Here is a 14933-nt window from a genome sequence, read left to right as displayed (position 1 = left end):
TCTGCTCCTGAGCCTTTGTTCTGGTGGAGAGAGCATGGGCCAAAGAGTGAGGTGGGTCTGCATTCAAATCCAGGTTACCAATCACCTGCATGACCTTAGGTTAAGTTACCAAACCCTTCTGAGCTTCCATTTTCCTTTCTGTTAAATGAGTACAACGATACCTACTCCCTGGGATCCTTAAGAAGAACAGAGACAAAGTATGTAAAGCACCTATTCGGTCAAGCAACTACCAGTTGCTAAGGGCCTGCAAGCACACATAAAGGACAGGCATTAGATAAAGGTTCACAATTTTTCAGTCTACTTCTGTCCACTGGTTCCCTCCACTCTGCCTCACAGAAGTATAGATCTCCAGGGCCTTTTAAAACCCTTGCTGCCCTTCACCCCCTTCCTACAATCGCGCTTCTCTCTCCCTTCTCTGATAAGTGGCTCTGGGGAGTGGTCCAGAACCCATGCTGCCACATCCACTCCCTGCCGGCACTTCCTGCTTCTCCTGGTGCCACACGGCTCCTGCCCGCCAGACCTCAGGCCTCGTACCCAGCGAGGTCAGCATAGTACAGTGCCAGCTGCCTCAAGTTCAGGTTCATCTTTCAGAAGCCCTCCTTCCAGGCACCTGCAGAGCCCCACCCCCCCACCAACCTTCCCCAAAGCCCCTGCTCTTCCTCTGGTTCCATCTCCATGCTCCTGCAATTCTCAAAAGGTTTCATCCATCTGTGTGGCTTCCATAACCCCCTAGACTGAGGATGACTCGAGCCCTGACCTCTCATCCAAGCCCATTTCCAGGTGTTCTCCGGGTATTTCCACCTGGAGGCCCAACTGTCACCCCAATCCCAACAAGATTTAGAACTCTTCCCCTTCCTCCACACCTCCCGAAACAGTTTTCTTCCCCACCTTCTTCGTTTGGTTAATGGCACCCCAGCTCTTGTGACTGGCCCCTCCCAGACTTCCTGTCTTGCCCCGTTCTTTGCCTTCCAGATCCCCTCATACATCCTGGGTTCCTCAGCTGACACCACCCACCAACCCTCTGCTCTGCTCTGTCCCAGGATCCTGCCTCCCTGGGCTGGTCTGCTGGTGGGCACATCTTAGTCACCCGATTGGGTTACTCATGCACAAGCCTGGAGGCACCATCAGCCTCACCCGACACCATCTGCTTGTCCTTCTGCTGGTGGCCTCAGCCCCTCATCACCTCAAAGCATCTGCTGTTAAATTATGCTCTGGCTGGTGGATTCCTTTTGAGCTCCCAAAGAACCACAATTTGTTCTGAGGAAAGGCACTTCACCACTCTGAACCAAGGAAACAGGGATAGGCCTCGGTAGGATCTGAGTATAAGACGGGGCAACAGTTATACAAGCATGCTGCCAAGGCTGGGAGGTTCCAGCACTTAGGTGGTGGCACCATCAGTCACAGCACTACATGAGAACTGGCATCAGTAACAAACCAGCTTCCTCCGAGTATTTCCACACACCATGCACAATAATCCAATTTAATTCTCTGAACAAGTCTATGGGAAAAGTATTGTCTCCACTTTACAGATGGGAAACTGGGGCTTAGCAGGGTCAAGTAAATGGCCCAGGGTCATGACCTGAGTGCAAGGTTCTCAGACTCCGAAGCCCATGCTCTTACCCTAGTGCTTTTCAGGTGGTGACTAGGACAGGAAGGACAGAGACCTTCCATGCTCGTTATCTGTGTCCAGTCCTCTGGACCAAGGATTGGCAATGATCAATCCTCTGGTTGCCCCAGCTCTCTAACCACAGTGCAAGCACCAGGGACCTCGTCTGAGACCCTGCCCTGCTCAGTCCTTCTAGGGAACCAGCCCTGGCAGCAGAGCGAGGCCAGAGAGGTATGTGTGAAGAACAATCTGCCTCCTGCAGCAGAGGACCGGCAGAGAGAGTGTCTCGTTCCTCTTGGAGATGAACCACTGCTCCCTCTGCTCCTAAGACAAGGCCTGGCTACTCTGGGCATCCACCCCTAGTGATCAGCAGGAGACTGGAGGGGCTGAGACCAGGACCTGACCAGTCCACTCACCTCTTGCCAGGAGCCTCTCCTGAACCGAGCGGTAACTTTGCTCCCATTCCATAAGCTGGTGTTTCTCAAAACCCCATCACTGATTGTTTCATTCATATTTTCCAAATCAAGGGTTCAGAATCTGCACTTCAATAAACACCTCAACACCAGGTAATGTTTACATACACCCAAGTTTGAGGACCAGTGTTCTGACAAAGTAACTGCCCCTGGATGCTGCTATTTTGCACAGTTCTTGCGTCACTGTGTGACTCTCAAGTCTTGGTTCTCACATGGGCATGATTATGCCACATACCAGGGGCCTCTGCAAAGGCTGGAGAGTGTCTTCTTGGACTTTACCTTTCCCTCAGTGCAGAAATGGGGCAGTATTCTCAAATATTCAAGTTATGTATGGGTGTGTGTCTTGGGGGAGGGGTAAGGACAGGAGAAAGCACTTGTGTGGTGGCCCAGTTAGTCCTCTCACAGGAGGGGAAGAGGCAAATAACTGCAGGTTCCAATGAAAGGAATAAAGGGTATATGATGAAACCTGGGGCTAGCACACTGGGGAAGGGTGTCCTAATAAAGAAACACATGGCTTCCGGCAGCTGATGCCACCACACCTAGAAAGATTACTGTGACCTGCTGGATGAGGACGCGGGGTCAGCACACCCAAGGTGCCCTAAGGACTGGGAAGCCCTGTCTGTCTTGGCTCCCGGGCCCCGAGTCAAGGTCAGAGGCTCCTAAGTTTACTTCATCTCCTCAAGGCCCTGTCCAGTGGCCAAAAGCCAGGGACCAGCATGTGCTATCGAGACCATGGGACTCACTTTCGCATCCACTCAATGAAGCTCTTCTTTGTTCTGAGCGCAGGCACTGCAAACTTCTCTCCATTCTTAAAATATTTGAGTGTAGGAAACTCGGAGATGTGGAATCGTTCTGCCAGGGCCTTGTTGACGGTGGCATCGACAGCTGCAAGGACACCAGAGCTCTGGGACGGGGGAGAGGCCAACCATGCATGACAGCCTCAGACACGGTGCCGGCAGAAGAGGAGCCCGGACGCCAGCCCCCGCCCACCCTGGGCCTGTCAGAGCTTCCTGGGGCGGGAACGCCATACACCCCAGGGACAGCTGGACCCTGGCACCAGTCTCATTGTGGCCTGAGATGAGGCCTTGTTATCGCCCCCATCAACCAGGTGGAGCAGACTGCGGCTGTTCTCAACAGGCAAGGTCCTACAGAAAAAGAACTGTGGGGTTTCATCCCAGAGCCATGACCTTGGCAGAGGTCACCTGGATGGGTACCTCCAGGTACATTCCTCTGAACCAGACCCCATAGTTTCTGAGCACTGCTCCACCCCTGGTAGGAGCCCCACCTGCTTGACTAACTCACATCTATTCGGGGACAGAGAAATCCTGCAGGGCTCCATGGAGCTGAGGAGCTGCTACAGAGTTGCAGGGGAAAGTTGTCCTAATGGTTCGTATTACTGAATGTACGAATTTAGTAGAAAGCAATGGGGGAGTAAGGAAAGAAAGCTTACGTCTCCTTCTCCGTGGAGGACTTCTGCTGCATTCTCAAACTCTGGCTTCATTTTCTTACAGTGTCCACACCCTGTGGGAAGAAATCAAGAGAAACCATCCCTATGGCATGGAGGCTCCAAGGATGTCCCCTGCCTCCAGAAAATAGATGGGTCCTAGTACTAGATACCAGGGGTACCCAGGAGAAAAGAATAACAGTACCAGTTCGGAGAAAAGAAAGCTTTTGCCTGATCCACTGGGGGTGAGAGGGGCACAAGAGGCAAAAATGAATCAACTACATCAATAATGCTGGTGATATGTATATAGGTCCCGTGTGCCAGGCACTGCTCTAGGTGACTGTATCTGCATGACAGCCCTATAAGGTCTGAACTATGTTATCTCCATTTTACAGATAAGAAAACTGAGGCACTGAGAGGGTGGATGACTGCCCAAGGTTACATACACAGCCACAGGTCACAGAGCCGGGCTGAAAATTCAAGCAATCTAGCTGGAGGCCACGGCCACCAGCAGCATGTGCTTCCCAGCACCATGTAGACTGAAGTGAACTGGGCCTTGAACTGAGAATAAGTATCCACAAAAGCAAGAGTATGGGGAAAAAATCAAGTTCTGACTGCCCCCACAAGGGAGGTGGTATGATATGACAAGCACTTGTCCTTTCCAAACAAATGGCATTTTCTTGGGATAGACTGCTTTGCTTTGCCCTCTTCTCCTTACAACCACTTGAATGCAATAATGTTACAAATAATAACATTTGATACATTAAAAAGGAAGCATCACCTACTTTCTGTAGGTGATAAGAGGACAGTTTTAAATTGCTTTCATTTTAGCAGAAAAAGTATTTTCTAGCATCTTAGCAAAAGGGGCTATGAGGCCAGTAGGACCAGACTGGTTCAGGCTGGAGACCACTCTCAAGGGAAACCTGGCTGGGGTGGGTACACACAGACAAGGTTAAGAGGATGCAGGGATGTGACCTGGCCTTCTTGTGGTGTGTGCTACTGCTTGGGAGCTTAGAGCGCCATGATTCTACTGCTGATTATTGGGAAAAAGAAAGACAAGAAAGGAAGATACATGGAGACCAAGCAACATGCTATTACTAAAAAATCAACAGGCCAATAAAGAATCAAAAAGGCTATCGGAAAATACCGAGACATGGAAACACAAGTTTCCAAAATCTATGGGATGCAGAAAAGCAGTTCTAAGATGTAAGTTTATAACAATAAAGGGGAACTTCAAGAAACAAGAAAAATCTCAAATAAAGAACCTAATCCATCATCTAAAGGAATTAGAAAAAGAAGAACAAGCAAACTCAAAGGTCAGTTGAATGAAGGAAATAACAAAGATCAGAGAGGAAATAAATAAGACAAAGACCAAGAAAACAATATAAAAGATCAATGAAACCAAGAGATGGCTTTTTTAAAAAGATAAACAAAATTAATAAACCTTAGCCAGGCTCACTAAGGAAAAACAAGGACTCAAATAAATGAAAGAGGAGAAATAACAACCAATTATCAGAGATATTAAAAAAATCTACTATGGTTATACACCAAATCAGACAACCTAGAAAAAAATGAACAAATTTCTAGAAACATAATCTTTGGAGACTGAATCAGGAAGAAATAGGCAATCTGAACACATTGATCACTACTAGTGAAGTTGAATTCATAATTAAAAAAAAAACTTTCAGCAAACAAAAGTCCAGAACCAGATAGCTCCACAGGGTAATTCTACCAAACATATAAAGAACAGCTAATATCTATTCTTCTCAAACTAGCTCCTCAAAATGGAAGAGAATGGAACACTCCCAAATTCATTCTACAAAGCCACCATTACCCTGATACTAATACCAGGTAAAAGCACTACAACAAACTACAAACTAATTTTATGATGAATATAGATGTAATATACTCTCTACAAAATATTAGCAAACCAAATTCAACAATATATATAAAGAATCATATAGTATGATCAAGTGGGATTTATTACAGGGATGAAAGGATGGTTTAATATCTGCAAATGAATCAAAGTGATACAACATATTAACAAAAAGATCATGTCAATAGATGCGGAAAAAGCATTTGACAAAATTCAATGTACATTCTTGATAAAAATGCTCATCGAAGCTGGCACAGAGGGAACACAGCTCAACAAAATAAACATCATTCATGACAAACTCACAGCTAACATCACACTCAGTGGTGAAATGCTGAAAGCCTTTCCTCTAAAATCAGGAACAAGACAAAGATGTCTATTCTCACCACTTTTATTCAACACGGTCCTAGCCATAGCAATCAGACAAGTAAAAGAAATAAAAGGCATTCAAACTGGAAAGGAAATAAAATCATCACTATTTACATATGACATGAAACTATATATAGAAAGCCCTAATGTCTCTACCAAAAAACTATTAGAACTAATAAGTGAGTTCAGTAAAGTTGTAGGATATAAACTTAATACACAGAAATATGTTGTTGTCTTTATACTAATAACAAACTATCAGAAAGAGAAAGCAAGAAAACAATTCTGTTTCAAAACTGTATTGAAAAGAATATAAAATATTTAGGAATAAACTTAAGGAGATGAAAGACCTATAATCTAAAACTGTAAAACAATGATGAAAAATTGAAGATGATACACAGAGATGGAAAGATGACCTGTGTTTGTGGATTAGAAGAATTAATTAATTATTAAAATATCCATACTACCCAAAGCAATCTACAGTTTTAATACAATCCCTATCAAAATGACTATGACATTTTTCACAGAGTTAGAATAAATAATCCTAAAATTTATATGGAACCACAAGAGACCCTGAATTGCCAAAGTAATCTTGAGAAAAAAGAACAAATCAGCTGGAGATATCACATTCCCTGACTTCGGACAACACTACAAAACTGCAGTAATCAAAACACTATGGTAGTGAAACAAAAACTGAGATCAATGGAACAGAATAGAAACCCCAGAAATAAACCCACTTAGGATCAATTTGAGATGGGAATACCACACCATCTGACCTGCCTCTCGAGAAACTTATATGCAGGTCAGGAAGCAACAGTTAGAACTGGACATGGAACAACAGACTGGTTCCAAATAGGAAAAGGAGTATGTCAAGGCTATATATTGTCACTTATTTAACTTATATGCAGAGTACATCATGAGACACGCTGGGCTGGAAGAAGCACAAGCTGGAGTCAAGATTGCCAGGAGAAATATCAATAACCTCAGATATGCAAATGACACCACTCTTATGGCAGAAAGTGAAGAGGAACTAAAAAGCCTCTTGACGAAAGTGAAAGAGGAGAGTGAAAAAGTTGGCTTAAAGCTCAACATTGAGAAAACTAAGATCATGGCGTCTGGTCCCATCACTTCATGGCAAACAGATGGGGAAACAGTGGAAACAGTGTCAGACTTTATTTTTCTGGGCTCCAAAATCACTGCAGATGGTGGCTGCAGCCATGAAATTAAAAGATGCTTACTCCTTGGAAGGAAAGTTATGACCAACCTAGATAGCATATTAAAAAGCAGAGACATTACTTTGCCAACAAAGGTCCGTCTGGTCAAGGCTATGGTTTTTCCAGTGGTCATGTATGGATGTGAGAGTTGGACTGTGAAGAAAGCTGAGCACCGAAGAATTGATGCTTTTGAACTGTGGTGTTGGAGAAGAATCTTGAGAGTCCCTTGGACTGCAAGGAGATCCAATCAATCCATCCTAAAGGAGATCAGTCCTGGGTGTTCATTGGAAGGACTGATGCTAAAGCTGAAACGCCAATACTTTGGCCACCTCATGCGAAGAGTTGACTCATTGGAAAAGACCATGATTTGGGGAGGGATTGGGGGCAGGAGGAGAAGGGGACGACAGAGGATGAGATGGCTGGATGGCATCACCGACTCAATGGACATGAGTTTGAGTGAACTCCGGGAGTTTGTGATGGACAGGGAGGCCTGGCGTGCTGCGATTCATGGGGTCGCAAAGAGTCGGACACAACTGAGCAACTGAACTGAACTGAGGATCAATTAATCTTATTTATGATAAAGGAGGCAAATTTATTCAAAGAAAAAATGATAGTCTCTTCAATAACAGGTGCAGGGAAAACTGAACAGCTAAATGTTAAAGAATAAAGTTAAAACATTTTATCACACCATACATGAAAAAAAAACTCAAAACAGAGTTGAGACCTAAATATAAAACTTCTAGAACACAAGTGGAACACTGACAAATTGTAGCAAAATTTGTTTGGATTTGTCTCAAGGCAAAAGAAACAAAAGCAAAAATAATCAAATGGGACCTAATTAAACATAAAAGCTTTGTGTAGCAAAGTAACCCACTGACAACATGAAAAGACAACCTACTGAATGGAAGAAAATATTTATAAATGATATGACTGATAAGGGGTTAATATACAAAACATAAACAGCTCATATAACTCAAAATCAAAAACAAACAATCTGAGTTAAAACTGGGCAAAAGACTTGAACAGACATTTCCCCAAAGACATTGCTAATCATTAGAGAAATGCAAATCAAAAACCACAAAGAGATATCACCTCACAGCTTTCAGAATGGCTCTCATTAAAAATGTCCACAAACAACGAATGTTGGCAAAGAAGTAGAGAAAAGGGAACCTTGGTACACCATTGGTAAGAATATAAACTGGTGCATTCACTATGGAAAACAGTATGGAGGTTCCTCAAAAAACTAAAAATAGAACTGTCAAATGGCCCAAAAAATCCACTCCTGGGTATATATTTTGAAAGAAAAAAAAATCCCACTAATTTGAGAGGATACATGCACCCCAATTCCCATAGCAGCATTACTTACAACTGCCAGGATATGGAGGCAACTGTCCATGAACAGATAAATGGATAAAGAAGATGTGGTACATGTATACAATGGTATATGATCCCACCATAAAAATAATAAAATTCTGCCATTTGTAACAATGTGTATAGACATAGAGGGTACTATGCTTAGTGAAGTCAGACAGAGAAAGACAAATACTCTATGTTAATTACTTATATGTGGAATCTAAACAATAAAAGAAGCAAATGTTTATAACAACAAAAACAGACTCACAGAGAGCACAAACTAGAGGTTACCAGTAGGGAGAGGAAAGGGAAAAGGGGCAAGATAAGAGTGTGGGACGAAAAGATACAAACTACCATGTATAAAATAAGCAACAAGGATAGAGCACATGGAAGTATAGCTACTGTTTTGCAAAAGCTTTAAATGGAGTATGATCTATAAAAATACTGAATCACTATGTTGCATACCTGAAACTAATATACTGTAAATCAACTACACTTTAATTGAAAAAAAAAAAAAAAGAATTGGGACAAAAAAAGAAAGGAAGGATGACTGACACCAGTATCATCAGAGGAGCCCTCTCAGACACACCCCTCCTCCCCAGAGGAGTCCTCTCACACACACCCCTCCTCCCCAGAGGAGCCCTCTCACACACAGCCCTCCTCCCAGAGGAGCCCTCTCACACCCTTCCTCCTCAGAGGAGTCCTCTCACACACAGCCCTCCTCCCAGAGGAGCCCTCTCACACACACCCCACCTCCCCAGAGGAACCTCTCACACACACCCCTCCTCCCCAGAGGAACTTCACACACACACCTCCTCCCCAGAGGAGCCCTCTCACACACAGCCCTCCTCCCAGAGGAGCCCTCTCACACACACCCCTCCTCCCCAGAGGAACCTCACACACACACCCCTCCTCCCCAGAGGAACCCCACACACACACCCCTCCTCCCAGAGGAGCCCTCTCACACTACCCCTCCTCCCCAGAGGACCTCTCACACACACCCCTCCTCCCCAGAGGAGCCCTCTCACACACACCCCTCCTCCCCAGAGGAGCCCTCTCACACACACCCCTCCTCCCCAGAGGAGCCCTCTCACACACACCCCTCCTCCCCAGAGGAGCCCTCTCACACACACACCCCTCCTCCCCAGAAGCCACTGGGCCATGCAAACAGCTTTCCTGCCTCCATCTGAGCACTTTGGCTAAGACAAAAGTTCCTCTCTCCTGCAAGGTCATTCCTGCAGAGCTCAGCTCCATGGCATTGAGACACACGTTCAATTTCTGTCTGTTCCAACTTCCTCAGTCTATGCTCACTTTGTTCCTCCCAGGGACAGGGGCCCCACAGTGTCTACCCTAACTGCAACCCCCCAAATACAAATACACACACACACACACACACACACATAACAGAAAATGCAGGCCAGTGTTGTCAAGCCCTCCTCTGGAGAGAGTGCTCTGGGGAAGCCATGAGATGACTCGATGGACGAAATTCACTGATGTAATCCAGCCTGGGGAGTGGCCACAATTCTCAGCCACGCTAACATGTTGGTCCTTCTCAAACAGGCCTGAGGAAGAGGGACACCTGTGGGTTCATGGTCTGACTAGAGCCCGTTGGGACCCCAAGTGAACCATATAGGTATCAAATTCATCACAATATTAAAATACAAGAACATTATTTTCCAGAGCTGAACATTTGACATGATCAGAACCCATTTGCACTTTTATAAACAACTGAGATACAAAAGTATCTTTCGTTTTGTTTTGGTAAACTGTTTAGAATTGAAAATGTGACTTCCCCACAGAAACGATCTTCTACACAGATTCTATGCAGAGCCTCAAGAAAGACCACAAGAGGATGTTCCTGAAGCATGCAGAGCACAGAATCATTTGTTTACAGCATGCAGCCCCAAGTCCAGCTCGGGACTCCCCCACCAGCCTCCCCCTGCAGGCAGCCGCCGCCCACAACAGCCAAACAGAGAGCATCCTCCTCTGAGCTGGGCGGACTCTGGGCTTTTCTGGGTCACTGACATTCTTGAGAATTTAATGAAAGCTTCTCTCTCACCTCTCCCATATTGATGCATATATAGTCTATATTTATGAATAACTTGAGGGCTCTGAATGTCCTGACTGGTTCACAGACCCCTGGTCTTACAAGCGGCCAAGACAGGGAAGGGCTGACTCCGAGGCAGTGGTGGGGGCAGAAGAACAAGGAGCGGTCTACACAGGTGTCAGATGGAGGTTCCCTTCCACGCGGATCCCCGTGTCTGGAGTAAATCAGATATTCTAAGGAGGATTCTACTGACTCAACATGAAATATATTGACTTAAAAAAATTTTTTTTGATCTGACTAAAATAAAGGAATAAATCGCTCTTGAGGGTTTACAGTCAGGAGGGTCTACAACTCTTAGAGAAATCCGCAGGCCTGCCTTCAGGCTGAGAACTCTCTGCACCCTGCCCCACGGTGACCACCCCCGCCCCCCCACTACCCACAGCTCCCAGGCTGACTTCCCCTGGGGTGGAGGGGGCTCACCTTGCATGAAGAGAAAAAGCTCAGAGGCTCTTCCCCTGCCGTAGTGTCTGACACCCAAGAGTTCTCTCTGCCTTGTAGTAAGTAGTGAATGGCCTGAGCAGAACCACTCAACCCAGCAAAGCAGAAGGAAAGAGGCGTGGGCAAGCCTCAGGAGACCCGGGCTTCCAGCTCCAAGTGGCCTCCACGGCAGGCAGGAGGGGCAGGAAGGGGATGCTCCCCTGACCACCCTCTCCTGCACCAGGATAAGAATGTGATGTCAGGCAAGTGCCACCAGGGCCCATGTTCAAGGTGGGCAGTGGGACTGTGTGACAGTGATGGCAGAGAAGACAAAAAAGACAAAGTCACTCACAGAAAACCATTCTTTCTTTCCAAAATGTACCAGTCAGTGAGGCAGGACCCCTGAAGATGAGCGAGTTCACCTTCATGCTTTTGATAGACTCAGTCCTTTGATGCTACTGCTCCCTGGGGAAGCAAACGGACTCCACATCGCCTGCCAGCCTCTATCAGCGGCGGGCTGGAGATGGACTCCTGAGATGGAAAACTAGCTCACAGGGAAGAGGAGCTGTGATCGACCCGTGAGGCCTGCCCTAGACACGGGAGGGGTGGCTGGAGGACACGCGGAGGTGACAGATTGTGTGGTGTGCACACACGGCTCTCCCGAACCTCCAGCTCTGTCTGTAGGACTCTACCAAGTAATAAAAGGGCTCACTCTCTCTGCACTGGCCTTCCACACACTGTCTCAGCAGCCTCATGAGATGAGACACAGGACAGAGATCATCAGACATGACGCTCTGGGAGATGAAATGAGAAACTGCAGCGGGGATGGGGGTGGGGGGGTGTTCCCGGGGCCTTGGATAAACAAGACGGGATTAGAAGGTAGGATTAGAAGGCTTCTGGCTGGAGCACACTGTGACCACACAAGCCAGTCTTTTCCCCAAAGTTCTGTCCACAGCCCCCAGTTCAGTCCATCACAGCCTCAGCCCTGATGGACCAGGCATCTCCAGACAGAGCATCCCCCTCAGCTCTGGCCCAGACTTTGAGTCTCCAGTTCACTTCAGCTCCACCAGACCACCTATTTCTCTTCTACTCATAAAAGATGTCTTATTCATATACTCCTATGGTAGTTCATTTTGTAATGCCCTCTGACTGTTAGACTGCTGTCTCCTGATATTTAGGGGGTGACCAGGGCATCTTTTCAAATCATAAATCTTATCAAATTCCCTTGGTCAAAACTTTCCAATGGCTTCCATCACAAGTAGATTGAAATCCAAACTCCCTCCCACAGCCACAAGCTCCACATAATCGGACCTTCCTGCCTTCAACCTCAACTCAGGGAGTATCCCTCTGTCCTCTACACTGCAACCTGTGACCTCTTTCTGCTTTCCTATCTCAGCAAGCTCATTTCTACCCTCACAGCTCTTAACAAGCTATTGCCTGGAACACGATCTTCCCCCAGGTCTTCGTATGGCTGACCACTTCACATCATGCAGGCTTTAGCTCAAATTTCACTTCTACAGAGAAATTCCCTGACCACCTAACCCCAGGGAGCCTCAACCCATCACATTCACTTCCAACAGTGTGTTTATTTTCTCGACTGTTCTCCAAATAGCTGGAGTAATCTGCTTACTTGAACCCTCTAATCCCCCAACTGGGGTGAATCTCTGTACAGACTGATCTCACTTAGTCTCACTCCCCACCACATCCCTGGTACTGAGGATGGCATCCCACACACACTTTGTGAATGAATGGATGTGTTGTTCAGGTTTAGAGCAGTGCATACAAGGTTGAACTGAATCATTCATGCCTGGTCGAGGAGAGGATGGTCAGGAGAGCATCCGCTTTCTTTTGGGGCAAAAGCCACACCAGTTACTAGGTTGACTAAACCTCTATTTAGTAAAACCAGCAGCCATATCATTTACAATGTGCACAGCCTCTCCCCACCCTCCCACCCCCATTTATACACTTCCCGTGCTCCTTACTAGGTCTGGAAAACATCTTGGAAATCTCCAATATCTCCTGATGTTGTACTAAAGTTTCCAATACATTTCCAAGAGTTCTCCTGATAGTGTTACTTGTTTTCACTACTAGCTGCTATTCCCTCTGCTCCCTGAACAAGATACAAAGGCTAAGCAATAAACTTCTGTAAACAGTTTGGGTTGAGGAAACCAGCCAGGCCCCTGGGAGGAGAGCTGTCTGGCTGAGCAAAGGTCTCCCTCGCTGGCAGCCGCCTGCCTTGGGGAGCTGAGGGTGTGAGCGATGACTGCCCGGACCCCAGCCTCCACGATGGCCGTGTGGGCTGCGGGAGGGCTGGACAGCACAGTGAGAACTCCGGCCCGCTGCATTTTACTGTCTTGATTGTGATTTGATGGGCCATTAAGTTTTACTGCCAAACTTCCTTGTTGGGTTTTTATCAGCTGTGTAAGTGCACTTACACCGATTTTCATGACCTGGCAAAGAGGCTGCCCAGCAGTTCCTCGACCACACTCTTTTCTGGCTGTGGGAATGCTGGCCTCCTGTCAACCTCAGGCCTTCACATTCCTCTGGATTCCATTAACTTCAGTTACACCTAGGATTTTATTACAGACCAGCAATGGAGACTTTCCTGGCTCTTGTAACCAGAATCTTCCAGGGGACCAGATTATTTTGGAAAGCTCCCTAGTACCTGGCACTCGAGAGGCACCTGGATTTTCCTACCCACATTCCTGCTGCCTTGTCTGGACCTTGGCTTGGACAAGCCAGGGAGGTGGGGCTCCTAAAGATGCTAGCAGAAACACTAATGCTTTAACATTTAACATTCTGACAGGCGCCCCCTAGAGACCTCAGGGCTCTTTCGAGGCTTCTAGCTGTACCTGCACCAAAGCTGACTGTACACACTCAGACATTCTGGGGCAGACACATCCTGATGAATGGCTCATCTTTCTCGTTTGAAGAGAAAGCATGGGACTTTTCCCCCCCCCCTTCCTTTACATTAGTATAAAATGTAGATAACAAGCTGTAAAATTTTTTCTTCCAGGCTTCTATCCTAAGGAAATAATCTGACACGTGGACAAATATTTATACATGAAAATTGCCCTCTGCAGCATGATTTATAAGGGGAAATACAGTAAACAACTCAAACCTCCAACATTATGGGGCTGGTTAGGTAATTTATGGTGCCATTATATAATGGAATATTATGTGACCACAAAAGCATGAACAAATAAGCATTTTTAATAACATTATCTTATATGTTCTTATGTTAAGAAAATGTAAATGAAAAAGCATGGAAAAAAGAACTTAAAATGAAACCCCTTCCTCCCACCTGGCACAACAAATGAAAAATTCAGGGGAATTAAAAAGCAAAATGAGAAAAACAAAAATATTATCACAAAATAGATGCATGCTAAGTTGCTTCAGTCTTGTCTGACTCTCTGCGACACTACAGACTGTAGCACGCTAGGCTCCTCTGTCCATGGGATTCTCCAGGGAATACTGGAGTGGGTTGCCATGCCCTCCTCCAGGGGATCTTCCCAACCCAGGATGGAACCTGCATCTTTTGTCTCCTGCACTGGCAACTGGATTCTTTACCATTAGCACCACCCAGAAGTCCTGGGACACTATTTTTACATCCTGGGGATAGATATCCCAGAGGTCAAGAGGGAAAAGGCAGGTTCTCAGAGAGCCTGGTCCTTGCAGGCTGTGGCCCCTAGGACCTGGGTTTTTCCCTGGCCCTACCTTTTTGGCTATGTGACCTCTGGCAAGCTTCTCAACCTCTTGGTGCCTCCCTTTCCTAAGCTGTAAAATGGGGATAATCATGATATCCACTTCACAGGACTTGCTGTGAAGATTAAATGACTTCATATACGAAAAGTGCTTAGGACAATGCTTGATCCACACCAAGTTGCTCAATAAACATTCTAGCTTGTATATGACTATAAAAATGTAATGCTGTTGTACAATGAAAAGGCAGCATAGACCAAAAGTAAGCAACAGACCAACAGGGAATATCTGGAACACAGAAAATAGATAAAAATTAATAACCCTAAGTATGGAGCTCTAGGTCAAGAAGAAAAAGACAACCCATAGAACAATGGGCAA

The 14933-nt window shown here is 46.0% G+C and overlaps 1 protein-coding gene across 1 annotated transcript in view; it reads right to left on the bottom strand.

Annotated features, from left to right (window-relative positions):
- PDIA5 (protein disulfide isomerase family A member 5) overlaps window positions 1–14933 on the bottom strand; it is a 92076-nt gene that overhangs the window by 13199 nt on the left and 63944 nt on the right. The window contains exons 12-13 of the mRNA XM_043473153.1: window positions 3530–3600; window positions 2823–2983 (exon numbers count right to left, since the gene is read on the bottom strand). Of these exons, the coding sequence (XP_043329088.1) occupies window positions 2823–2983; window positions 3530–3600 (232 nt within the window). The remainder of the gene's footprint in view (window positions 1–2822; window positions 2984–3529; window positions 3601–14933) is intronic.

Source organism: Cervus canadensis, chromosome 7 (assembly GCF_019320065.1).
Source record: "Cervus canadensis isolate Bull #8, Minnesota chromosome 7, ASM1932006v1, whole genome shotgun sequence".
Lineage (NCBI taxonomy): Eukaryota > Metazoa > Chordata > Mammalia > Artiodactyla > Cervidae > Cervus > Cervus canadensis.
This window is presented reverse-complemented; position numbering and strand designations above follow the sequence as displayed.